The sequence below is a fragment of the Lemur catta genome, chromosome 14 (assembly GCF_020740605.2).
Source record: "Lemur catta isolate mLemCat1 chromosome 14, mLemCat1.pri, whole genome shotgun sequence".
Lineage (NCBI taxonomy): Eukaryota > Metazoa > Chordata > Mammalia > Primates > Lemuridae > Lemur > Lemur catta.
In genome coordinates, this window is record NC_059141.1 from 13,947,168 (window position 1) to 13,960,688 (window position 13,521).

The 13,521-nt window shown below is 45.9% G+C and overlaps 1 protein-coding gene across 3 annotated transcripts in view; it reads right to left on the reverse strand.

Annotated features, from left to right (window-relative positions):
- Nucleotides 1-359: 359 nt before the first annotated feature.
- CASP7 (caspase 7) overlaps nt 360-13,521 on the reverse strand; it is a 38,312-nt gene continuing 25,150 nt past the window's right edge. For 2 of the 3 annotated variants that reach the window (XM_045567850.1, XM_045567849.1), the window contains exons 3-7: nt 9,538-9,674; nt 9,003-9,131; nt 6,177-6,352; nt 5,682-5,811; nt 360-2,102 (exon numbers count right to left, since the gene is read on the reverse strand). In XM_045567850.1, the coding sequence (XP_045423806.1) occupies nt 1,876-2,102; nt 5,682-5,811; nt 6,177-6,352; nt 9,003-9,131; nt 9,538-9,674 (799 nt within the window). In that variant the 3' untranslated portion in view covers nt 360-1,875. Of the gene's footprint in view, nt 2,103-5,681; nt 5,812-6,176; nt 6,353-9,002; nt 9,132-9,537; nt 11,590-13,521 lie in introns of those variants that run through there. The other variant, XM_045567848.1, reaches the window with a different exon arrangement.

Below are 13,521 nucleotides of genomic sequence, written 5' to 3' on the forward strand. Positions count from 1 at the left end.
TTGATTCATGATCTCCACTTAAATTCTGAACATCTGGAATATTTTAGATGGCAGGAAACCAGGGACAAGTCTAATAACTGGCCCTAATTTAGTTTTCTTATTTGAAAGAAGATATTTTTATACCATCTGATTTTGTTGCCAAATTAATAAACGGCAGCCCATCGCAAACATTTTTCTAAGTTGATTAACCCTTTCTATGAGAAGTCTTGGTTTCCCAAGGGATTATTTTATGAATGTCCAGCTTAAAAACAGTATGCGTTATATTTTGTGTGAGGGTAAGTAAGTAGGACCATTCTTATTCTGTTTTCTTATTTCCCCACCACCATAAATAACTTTAAAAGGAAAGCAAATCAGCCTGGTTTAGGAATTAAGCAATCACATTTTAATCAATAAATACGAACATTTTGTTAACCAATTAGGCAGAAAAAAATAGTACTTTATCAAGAATTCCAAAGATAAAACCACCTTGAAAACAAAGTGCCAAAAATCTTTGCTGTAAACTCTTTCCCACTTGTAGCATTACAGGTAACAAAAATTTATCCAGAATAAAGTTTGGAATAATCTACAAAGTTCCAGATACATTTTAAAGCTAAAACAGATTATTTGGCACATACGTAGATTCTCTGACAACCCAATGAATAGATGACTGAATGGGTGCATTGCTGAACATCGGGGAATGTGATCACTTACATTCACATTCTGGGCCAAGCGTACATCCATTTCTTTTGCCTCCCCCACCTCACTGGCCCTTGCTCTGCTCTGTACCAAGCAAATCACTCTTCCCAGGGCCCCGGCCAGGTGTTTTCTAGGTAGGGCTGGAATGATAAGAAGACTTGAGGGCAGGAGAGGCAAGGCCAGGGTATTTCTCTGTATCTGACTCAGCCCTGGTCTTGCCTCCATCTCAGGCAGTGGCTTGGTCGTTGCCAATGGCTCCATTTTCCACAATCCCTTGGTGGTCCCAGCTCCCACCAGGCAGCTCTCACCATGGTTCCAGATCCTCCGATGATCCAGCTTCTAGACATAGGATACCATGCCTTTTCCCATTATCCTCAGAGCCTTAGGTGTGGTAACAGATTCTTGCTATTTGGCTTCTCTTTTATCATCTACGTAAGTCAATTTCCTGTATTAAATTCTATTGGCCGGGCATGGCTCACACCTGTAATCCCAGCAGTTTGGGCGGCCAAGGCAGGAGGACTGCTTGAGGCCAGGAGAGATCAGCCTGGGCAACAAAGTGAGACTGTGTCTCTACAAAAGTAACGTAAAATAAAAATTCCCTCTATTGAGGGAACAGAAACACCTAAAACGGTTTCTGTTTTCTGGACTTGATCCTGACTGACACATATTAGAATCATTTAGTTTTTTCCTCCTCTAACATATCTGGGAGTTTATGCATGAGAATCTGCCCTAAGCCAGCGAAAAATCACTCAAGTCACACTCAATACCCACTTTCTACAATACAGGCCAATATCGCCTGTTTTATGTCAAACACTGGGGTTCTCTTTGCCGAGTGCAAATACGACTCTGACTCTACTAGTGTCACCCCCAATTACAGTGGACAAAGCCCAGAGCCTTCTCCAGAGGTCACTTTTGTTGCATGTACTAAGGGCCATAACAAGGTGAAAGAAATACAAAGAAGATTAATCTTAAGAGAAAATTACGAAGTCATCAAATGAGTAACATTATAAAAAAAAAAGTCTCTGAAAATTCAGAGAACATATAACAGCACCGGAAAGTTTCTTCCCTGTTGAATCAATACATTTTCCTGAAATTAAAATCCTGTAGAATTTCCAGGTATTTCAAGAGCGTTAAAAAAGAATCTGATTCATCAATGAATGATCTGTAGCTTCTGAGCTAGGATGCACCCTGGCACGGTTACTAGGAGAAGTAGAGTTCTTTGGTGAGCATGGAGACCACACACGGGATCTGCTTCTTCTCGTGGAAACGCGGGTCATCAGACTGAGACTCGAAGTGCCTGGCCACCCTGTCGTTCACCCTGGTAAGGATCTGCATAATCTCCAGGTCTTTCCCATGCTCCTCCAGGATGGAGCAGAGGGCCTGCACGAACCAGGAGCCCCTTCCCGGGCTCCTCCACGAGTAGTAGCCTTCAACAGGAAAGAAAGGAGAAGATCGATCAGCTAATTCTGCCGGCTGCTCCACTCACCCAGGACAACAAGCTTTCAGTGTCAGGGCTTTCACACCTGGCTTTTTGGAAATTATTTCACTCGACTCTGCACACAAGTCACCAATGAGAATTATGCTGGTGTGCTCAGAGGGCAAACATCTTTGATTTACAGGGCTGCATGAAGATGCTCAAAAATGCTTTGGGTGTTCCAGCATGGAACACGACATCACAAAGGGCCAGTGTTGGTGGATGCTGCCAGGGCACCCTCCTGCATTGGTTTTGATGGACGTGCCCCCATGATACATATCCGATACATGAGTGGGTGTGGGACCCATCTGCACGTGAAGACTTCCAAAAGAAATGTTGGGGGACCACTCCGTAACTCTGGAACTCCTCACCACCCTTTTGGGATCAGTGCTACATTCTAATCTAAACCTAGAGAAGGAATCTGCAGGGAACCTCGGAGAATTCTGAGATGTGTTCCTGCCGTTGAGGGATATAGAACTAGAGTTGGATCCTGCTAAAGAAATCCAGAGGCAAGAGGTGGCTAAACGCCCAACTGCCTTAGGGGTAGAGCCAGGACAGCCTGCTGCCCTGGGAGGGCTGGCACTGTCACAGCACAGGATGTGTTTCTTGTGGACCACACGTGGTCTACGGGAGAGGAAGCTGGCTCTTGGGTTGTCCTGGGTCCTGTCTACAAGTCCTGTTGAAAGGGCAAGGAGACCTCAGCAGATAGAGAATGCACAAGTACCCTGGAGGATGCCCAGGAGTTGAGGAAGGAGTCACAGTGCCTAACCAGGGACAGAGGAGCAGGGAACACAGGAACTCGAAAGCCCCCAGCTTTAATCATCTGACTGGTCCACAGCATGAGGTCGAGGACTTGGGACTCACATCTCCCCCCTCCCATTCTCTCCCTCTTTCCCTCCCTCCCTCTCATATTTGACCCTGAAAGAATCTAAAAAGGAATCTGGCAAGTGGAACAAGAGAAAGCTGAAGGCTCCCTTAGCACCTTAGCCCTATAGCAGGTCTGATCTGGAATTGGGAGAAATTTAAAGCCAACTCAGGTTCAGGGTTTTTAGTTATTATTTCAGACTGGACATTCAGGTTACAGTATTGCAACTGTTTGTGACTTTAGAAAGTGACCACGATATTGTCTAATATCTTAGCACGAGGAACAAAGCTATGAACCTGCTGAAGTTTTCACCCAGGGGCAAGGGAAGATTCCACCTCCCTCTCATGGCCCCAGTTTAAAAGGACAGTGTGAGACAAAATAAAGTTGTATTTGGTTTACATGATGAGCTTGATGAGAACTGGGTCGTCATCATCATCTCTAACAAATCGTTATGGAATCAATGTATAATAAATAGAAATAACCCATGTGCATAAAGTGATTGAGTGCACTTAGAATTCTCTCCTGCAGCTCACGGTATTGGAAACTACCAGCATAAGGCTTGAGCTCAATGGCCTTAGTGGCATGACAATGCATTTCATTTGTGGTGTGGGGGGGTCACACATGTTATTTCATTCAATTTAATAACCTGGTGAGGGGGCCTCTCCAGACTCACATCCTTTAAGCCCTGTCCTACAGGGTCTTCAAGGTAACCATTCGAAAATACAAGTCTCACCCTATGACTCGGACCTAGAACAGTTCCCTTGTACTCCCTTACCAGGGTGAAGTTCGGGCTGCCTAGCAAAGCACACAGAGTCCACCACGACAGGGCCCCTTGCCTACCTGTCCAGGTTTGACCCTTGCCATGCCCTGTCATACCTTGTGCTATGACTCAACCGTGTCCTCCCAAAATTCACTTGTTACAGCCCCACCCCACAATGTGACTGTGTTTGGAGACAGAGCCTTTATGGAGATAATTAAACGAGGTCACAAGGGCGGGGCTCTGAGCCAATAGGATTGGTGTCCTTATAAGAGACACCAGGGAGCTCATTCTCTCTCTCTCTCTCTCTCTCTCTCTCTCTCTCCCCCTGCCATGTGAGGATACAGCAAGGTGACCACTTCAAGCCAGGAAGGGAGTCCTCACCAGAAACCAAATGGGCCAGCACCTTGATCTTAGACTTCCCAGCTTCCATAACTTGGAGAACTAACTTTCTGTTGTTTGAGCCACCCAGTCTAGAGTATATTGCTACAGCAGCCCAAGCAGATTGACGTACCCCGTGCCAGCCCGAGTTTTACCCGATGCATCAGACTACTTGACCCCTCAGCACTCTGTCTGACAAGCCACCCTTCTCTTATCCCGGTTTGAGTTTTTAGGACTCAGTTACAACAGCTCATTTTTAGGACAGCCTCTCTCACCTGCCTCCCCAGAAGAGTTCACCTTCCTCCTTTAGTTCCTGCAGACCTTGCTTGGAGCACCTGTGAGTCTACTACTGGGTTTGTTCACACAGACACATTCCCCGTATTACCCCGCTCCCTCTCAAGAGCAGGAAGATCAAATTATTTCCTATCTTATACCATCCTTAAAACTTGGCAAGTTATCATTCTCAAAAATCTCATCTGTAGATCCCGTCAGAGCTGGGTTTTCAAACACAACCAACCTATTTATCATAACCAATAAGTTTGCACCAAGCGCTCAACAAACCTACTATTAACAGCGGGGAAAATTCTCACTTAGTGATGTTTTATCCAAAACAAAGGAAGGACTTTCATTTAATAGACTCAGTCAAACACAGTGCTTGGTAAACAGTTAGTAGGCTCGCTCATTACTGGCGTTTGCTGGTACCTGTGTACAGGCTGCAGGGTAAGGGACGCCGGGCTGAGCCACAGCTCTGCTGTGTACCCAAATCTGTCTCATCTTTGGCACATCACTCAAGCTCACCCAAGCTCAATTTTTATTTCACCCATAAAATCAGGACAGCAATAACACCTTTTCTAACTACCTACACGATTATTATAAGGATGACATGAGAAAAAAGACATGAAAAACACTGTAAATTGTAAAGCACTATTAAAAATATATGTTCTTATAGTTACCAATAATAATTGTATCGATAAATGAGAGGCTTCAGCCTTCCCGGAGAGAAAAGTGTAAACGTCCCCATGATGGGCAGAATAATGGTCCCCAACGGTATCTACGCCCCAACCTTGGGACCTGTGACTATGTTACTTTAGGTGACAAAGAGGACTTTGCAGCTGTGGTTAGGGTGAGAGGACTGAGATAGAGCGATGGCCCTGGCTAACCCAGGTGGGCTCTGTCCGATCACAGGAGTCCTTCCCCAGCTGTGGTCAGAAAGAGACCGAAGTGAGGAGAGAAGGGTCAGAGAGACGTGAGGTTTCTGGCTTTGAAGGTGGAGGAAAGGGCCACAAGCCATGGAATGCAGGAGGTTCGAACACGCTGGGCAAAGGCAAGGAAATGATCCCGCCCTGGAGCCTCCAGAAGGAACGTAGCCCTGCCAACTCACTCGGAATTGTAACCTCCAGAACTGCAAGGTAAAAGCCGCCGTGTTTACAGTAATTTATTAATGCAGCAAGAGGAGACTAAGACATGCCCGAGTCTGCATTTTCATGGTGAAATGGGCTGGTGTGGTTAGGAGACAACGGACTTGGTACCTGGAACTGTGGAGTAAGCGAAGAGAAAGTCGGCTTCCACTGGGATCTTGTACCGGGGATTAGCGTCTGTGTCATTGATGGGCCCGGAGTCGGCCTGGATGCCGTCGTCAAGCTCCGTCCCCCGGCAAGCCTAAATGTCAATCAAAGCAGACACCACTCCATGGGGCTGGGCACAGAAATGTGCGCTGTTCCCTGCTGCGCCCAGTGCCTAGAGCTGTGCCGGGCACATACCAGGGGCTCAATGACAAGGTGATGAACTGATAAATGAATGAATGTTGTGTCAAATGACGAAGCAAACAAAGGTGCTGCAGTATCTTAAGCCTTCATAATTTGTGATCCAATGCAAACACCTATGCCAACATTCAGACAGAAAAACAAAACCCGCATTTGCAAACCCCCACGGAAACAGCACGTAGATCTGTAAAAATGACTCCCTCCCTGTCATTGTGTAACCTTTTCTCATTTTCAATTAGATTGGCTTTGAAAAGCGATTACCTGAATGAAGAAGAGTTTGGGTTTTTCTAAAAGGGTTTTGCATCTGTCCCCCCTAAAATGGGCTGTCAAATCCTTTATTGGGGTCACACCATCTTTTCCATAAATTAGATTTTCTTCTCCATGGCTTAACAGGATGCAGGCAAAGCAGGCTGAATTTGAATGGTCCTCTTCAGAAGCTGCAAGCAAACAATGTGAACAGGGAAGAGTTAAAACACAAGTCTTGTGGGACTTCGGATGCAGTGTGCCCAGAGGTAACCTGGCAGCTGCCACTGGTGGTCAGAGGGGAGAAGGGAGGGGTGGTTCCGGGGACCAGGCTCCTCTCCAAGGATGGGACTTTATCTGCACTGTCCTCTGAATAGAATGAAGACCAGCGGGGAGAAGTTGAGGGAGGGAGAATTCTAGAATTCTCACGCAGTCTGAAAGCAGAATGGGGCTGCCACATGAGGAAGGGAGCCCCGAGTGCCACAGGGTTCAAGCTGCCACAGAAGGCAGAGTATTGGGGCCCTGCTGTTGGCCAGTTCTGTGACATTGGGCACCTTACTTAACCATGTTGTGCCCTGCTTTCCTTGTCTCTAAGGTGGAGATCATAGTGCCCGTTCAATGAGATAATATTTGTAAAGCAGGCCACATAATAAGCATCATGCAAGTATTTGTTAAAGAAAATAAAATATTACACTAATTGAAATAAGCCATTCACAAAAGGACAAATACTGTAGGATTCTGCTTTTAGGAGGTACCTTGAGTTGTCAAGTTCACAGAGAGAAAGTAGAATGGTGGTTGCCAGGGGCTGGGGGGAAGAGGAAATAGGGAGTTAGTGTTTCATAGACACACAGTTTCAGTTATAGAAGATGAAAAGAATTCTGCAGACAGATGGTAGTGATGATGACACAACAACGTGAATATACTTACTGCCACTGGCCTACACACAAAGGCTTACGATGGTAGATTTTATGTGTATTTTACCACAATTAAGAAAACAAAATTAAAGAAAAAGAGAGAAAATAAAACAAAAATGCAAGATTGGCTGTCAATTTAGGATACTGAGGAATCACCAGTCATGTAGCCAGTTGGCCTAGCTTGAACTCAGTTAAGGTTCTGTGATACTAACAAACATATCCTTTCTTCTTCTCTGTGATCAATGACGGGGGAAGAGTAAGATTTAGAATTTCTTGAGCATCTACTATGTGCAGACACTGATGTAGGTACTTTGTACAAGTTACTGCTAATCCCTATAAGAACTCCCCATCCTTGAAATCTAGGTAGGTTTCATTTATCATTATGTCAATGATAAAAACTGGAATCTTGGAGAAGTTTCATAACTTTGTCCAGAGGTGGCACAACCTTTTGGAGCCTTGGGGCCAGGCTTCAAGCCCAGGGCACTGTAAAGCCCTGCTGCCTGACTGGTCCCAAACAGAGCAAGTGTGGCCTCCCCCACTCTAATCACCGAGACACCTCTGCATTCGTCTGCATGGTGATTTTTGTACTAGTTTTGATAATAGAGGTACAAGGCGATGGTGATGAAAGCTGGAATTCTTTTATTTTAAGATTGGATGAATTAGGACAGAGTTAGAAAATGAGAATTTTGTCCTCAGTGGAAGTGATTACACATACAGTCAAGAAAAATAACTGCTTTAGTGTTTTGATAGGATAATAAACAAGAATTCTGTGATTGTGACATGCTCTGGGCCTGAGTGGAATTCACAAGAACAGAAACTTTCACAAGAACAGAAGCTACAATTGGGGGTCAAGCCCTTATACCTATACAGGCCGTTACACTTCCCAAAGCATGCTCCCAAACTTCCTCATTCCCTCCCCAAGAAACAGGAGGAGCTGGTATCATGATCTGCATTTCAGGAAAGCGAAAATATCAGGAAGGTACGGTTGCCTGGCCTGGGTCGCCCAGCTGTTAGAAGTGGGGCCAGACCCAGAACTCCAACTCTTGGTTCCTAGTGTGCTCTATCTTGTGACCTACTAAGGTACAAAAGGTCAGCTTGTAAGATTCACATTTGAAGAAATTAGGAAAAGATGCCTAGTTTAAAAGAAAATAAAGAGAGTGTGTGGTCTTTTCTTTTTTAGCTGCGTAGCTAAGAAAAGCAGCAGTGATTTGCGCTGTGTTCCTACCTAGTGCCTGTGGGTCCACATCTAATGACTTAAAAGGACATTCCCTTCAAACACTTGCCCTAAATGCCAGAGCATCCCATGGCATCCATTAGATAGTGTGATATAACAGGAAATGCATTTGTCCTGGAATTGGAACACCTGACCTTGGGTTTCAATTCTGCCCCTACTAATTATACCTTCAGTATCTCTTTTAACCTCCCTGAAGCTCCGTCCTCACATTTATAAAAGGGGCATGATAATATTCTGTTGGCCAATGCTGTGGGGGTTGTGTTAAAAATCTGATTAAAAAATTAATGAAATAATTTTGTGAACATGCTATATAAAAAAAATAAAGTAGTTCTGAAGTACATGGGGATTATTATTCTCTATCTGCCACCAGGGAAAAGCTTACACTTAAGCTTCCTTCTGGACAGGATAGTATACACTTGTTACCTCCTAGGAATTATTAGCCTTTTCAAATTGTGACCATCCTGTACATACAGAACCTATTTTTCTTGCTGGAATTTAAGCTGATTTCATCTTTTTACAGAGAGACTGAAGTTTCCTGAGAGACCTGCCCACCCCGGGACAGGAATGGACCGGCCAGGAGGAAGGAAGGATTCCCATGCTGAAATCCCTCTGTCCTGAGACGACGTCCTCCTGAGACCGCCGGGCCCTGCTCCTCTGGGGGGGCAGGAGGAAGCCAGAGGAGCCATGAGCACTCACCTTGTTTAAGCAGATCTTTCATCATGGCACAAGAGCAGTCATTGTAGACGACCACGTCAAAACCCAGGCTCCGGAAGCACTTGGAAAGGGCCTCGGCATCTTTGTCTGTTCCGTTTCGGACGCCCATACCTGCGGGAACCAAGCCAGAGTCCTTGGCTGAGCAGCCCCTGGCTGAGGTGTCTGCAGGCCAGGCCTGAAGTACGTCCTCCCCTCCAAGGTTGCATTTTACATGAAAATGAGAAGCAAATCCAAAGGAGAGGCTAACACCTGAGCCTGCCCAGGGCAGGTGAGCCTCCTCAGGGTCAAAGCCAAACAGCTCCCCTTTGCTTCAAGTCCCGTGTCAGCTAATGTAGAAGGTGGGACCTTAGGCTGAAGGTTCTCAATTCCCCTGCATCTCTTTCCCAGGGACATAGGAATCCCACCTTCGGAGGGAGGGGTGTCTGTCACAGCAGGTGCATTTCTCCCATGAGTGTCTTGTACAAACTGAAGGAAACGGAAGGGACCAGGAAAGGGTGGCCCACGCCCACACACCCACCTGTCACCCTATCGAAGTTCTTGTTGTTGATGATGATGCATTTGCCCACCTTCTCAAAGTTCATGTTATACTGATACGTGGGCACCCGGTCCCGCGTGGTCTTGACTGGTTGTTCGGAGACATTTTTCTTCTTCTTACTGGGGAGATACAAAGCCAGCCAGGGGTTGTGGAAGAAGGGTGGACAGAAATGACTTGACTTACTCTTGACTTTGCTACTGTTAATAGTGTGAGAGGGGGTGTCCAGGAAAGCTGCGATGTCTTTGAGGGAAAGACCTGGGTGGACAGATGGCTGTGTCATTGTCATGTTTAAATGGAACAACAGGATCCCCTGGGAAATTTTGTTAGATGCCAGAGAAATACAAATTAAAATCACCATGTGATACCAGGACACACTCACCAGAATGGCTACAATGTAAAAGAAACTGAGTGTTCAGCACCTGGAATTATCACACATTGCTGGGGGGAACCTACTCTGTACATCCGTTGTGGAAAATTGGTAGAAGCTGCTAAAACTGAGCATACACATATCCTAGGGCAGAGCAGCGTCCCTGGGAAATGCAAACATGTGCACCAAAGACAGATCCACACGTTCACAGCAGTATTAATAGCCCCAAACAGGAAATAATCAATATGTCCACTTACAGTAAAATGGATAAATTGTTGAATGTTCATATAATGAAATACCATACAATAATGAGAATGAACAAGCCACAACCATGTGAAGCAACATGAATGAATCTCACAAATATAACATGGAGTGAAAGAACCTGCATGCGAAAAGGTACCTATAAAGCTAAAATAACTAAGACCTGGTATCAGAAGTCTGGAGACGGTTTTCCCTGTGTTGGAAGTGTCAGGGACCAGAAGGGACATACAGACTTTCTTGAGTGTGGGTCGTATTTTGTTTCCAGGTATGGGTGCTGGTTATGTGTATGTGTCCACCAGTGAAAATTCAACAATGTGTGTGCACTTCTCTACGTGGATGCTTTAGTAACATTTACGTTAAAGGGGAACCAAGGAACAGGGCAATTAAAAAGAAAAATCAGGCCCCTCCCAATCTCCAGACGACTGGCGGTCCAGTTTGCCACAAGCCTGGCATGTGGCACTGTGCTGGGGGCACGGGGCACCGTCGAGGGCAGAGCAGCACACGTCCAGTGGGAGTGGGAAGCTGCCTTGGAATCATCCACTCCAGCATGAGCTCCAGGATGGGATTCTTATCTGTTCTGAAAATCGCTGAATCCCTGACACCTTGAACAATGCCCAGCACATAAGGTACTCCATAAATATTTGTTACATGACTGACCGAATGGAATCTTAACCCCTCATTTTATGGATACACACAGAGGTCCACAGGGAGGCAGGAGGGTGTCCCAGGCCTCCCAGCTAGTGCTGGGTGGGTCCCAGTGGAGCCCTGTGCCTGGCACATGGGTTAGAGTGCTCTGCCTGCCCTTCTCCGCAGTTCCCAGCCAGAGCTGAAGGCAGCAACGCGATGGTGAAAATCCAGCTTATTACCTGCCGAACACGGGGCCAGGGCTACCTCACTCACGTTTCCGTGGACTCTTCTCTGTTGGGGTTCCTCAGACTCTCCAAAAGGACAGGGCCTTTCCCTTTGCCACCTCCAACCTTGCTCCTACCTTGCGTGCCGGAGGGAAAGGCTTTTGAGAGTGTCACAAAATGAGACGGGGGATGCGGTGGAAGCAGGTACCCCCTGCGACGTCTTCTCCCCATTGGAGGAGATGAGTATCAGCAAAGAGAGTTTCTGCCATGTTCAAGGACATGCCACGCAGGCAGGGGTAGGATTTATTTCCTTACTGCCGCCCTGTTAATGGCCCTTATTGACAGCGTCCTCTGTGTACGTCAAACTGTGTGTGCACAGCCTTTCACAGACACACGGAATCTTTGGTCTTCAACAGATGCCTCAGAGGTAAGCATGAAACCACCTTTATAAATTGATAAAAGAGTACAAAGCAGGAACTGTGGTAGGGGACTAGCTAAAAACAAGGCACAGGCCAAGCTAAAAATAATGATAATAATTAGCCGCTGTCCCCCTATTTGCTTCTCTATAATTGCCACTCTGGAGCCACACAGCTGGAGGCCATACAGATGCTTAGCTTTCTCCATAGATAACATCACCTTTTTGAGACCAGCGGACCACACCAAGGAACTGACTCAGCTGGTTTTGTGACCCCCATCCAACGGTGGTTCTGCACCAACACAGCCAATCAGCAGACTAAATTGTCTACGCCAAACTGTCTTTAAAAACCCTGTCTCCCAAATTCGGATTTGAGGGCAGACTTGAGAAATTTCTCCCGTCTCCCCGCTTAGCACTATGTGACATAAATTCTTTCTCAGCTGTATGCCCTGCTGCTGTCTAAGCGTTTGGCTTCCTCCTGGGCAGCGGGCAAATGAACCTGGCTGGGCGGCAACGGGTAGAGGGGTATGATCACGCCCCTTTTACAGGCAATAATAACAATTAACATTTGTCAGTGATTACTATGGGCCTGGTTCTTGTTAAAACTCTCATCTGCATTTTCTCATTGAATCCTGACAGCCACTCAAAGAGGGAGGCAGATGTCATCATAACCCCCTTTAAGGGGGAGTCATGGAGGATCAGGGCACGTAAGGGGCTCAGGGCTGTGAGTGGGCACAGCAGGTCCAAATTCAGCCGGTTGGACCTCAGAGGCTGTCCTCTTGCTCACTAGGCAATGGTGACCTCCAGATGGAAACAGCAGGTTATGAGTTTCTGGATGAACCCAAACTGGGCAGGTCACCTGCCTCCAGAGAAGTCATCCCATGTTCCTGGACCCAGGACTGACAGGGCAGGGTCCAAGTGACCCTCCAGGGGAATTTCACTCAGCGATCCATCCTGGGAACTGTCGCCCCACAGAAACCACCTGAGTGTGTCAGCCTCCCAGGCTGGGTTGGCGGCTGGCTCAGGAAAAAGGAAGGTGCATTGGGAAAGCCAAACTCTAACCTCTTAGAGTCCCAGCTTTCTCACTGGGATTATAAAGACAGGCCAAGTTATCACCACCACGATCCAGTGGGATAAGAGGTGTGAAAGTGCTCTGAGAACTTCAGCATTCAAGATAAATCCAGACTACTTATGTCACTATTCCTTATTAGTACCTGCCACCTACAGGCCAGGAGCTTTATAAAATCCCTGCCTGTTCTCCCAGCCACACTGATTTTGTACAGATAAGAAAGTTCAAGTTCAGAGCTGGGATGTGATTCCTGGTGATCCAGCCCCACAGCATGTGCTTCCTCCACTATAATACTGTTTGTTCAAAGAACTAACACAGTCTTTGATATTAAAATTCAGGACAGGACTGACCTGTGCCTTCGTCGAGGTTACTTTTGGGGAAGTTGGAGTATAATCTGTGACCTTTCTTAAACTGGGTCCCCTGACCCCGTTAGCCCCTCAACTAAAGCAGCTTCAGGATGGGCTTCATCCAGCCTTCTCCCCAACCCTTCAGAAAATACCAGGATGGGATAAAAGGAGAGAAAAACTGAATAGGAACAGTAGGGTTTTTAACATATCAATTGTAAATCACAGCAAGATTCCTGGGTCCTGTAGCTAATTTAAGGTCATTCAAATACCCTAAAAGTAGCATGAAGCCTGGCTGACTGGAGGTCGCAGTTTATGCACCAAAACCCTTTAAGGGATAAAATTCTTCTATCTTCTGCAAAACAGATCTCTATGACAACCTCCAAGTAATAACCAAGCTGTGTGTTTTTTTTAAACTGTGATGAACTCATCCTCAGTGACGAGCAAAACAAAACCAGCAAGCATATTTTATAAGAAAAACAGGGTTAGATATAAGTTACATGAAAAATAAAAGAACTCTGCTTCTATCGGAATAGAATTTGGAAAATTACTGGTTAAAAAAGAGAACACAATAGAGGAAAAAAGATAGATACAACTTAAAGAAAACACTGTCCATGGTTATGAAAAATACCTTAAAATTGAATATGAAATGCGATTCT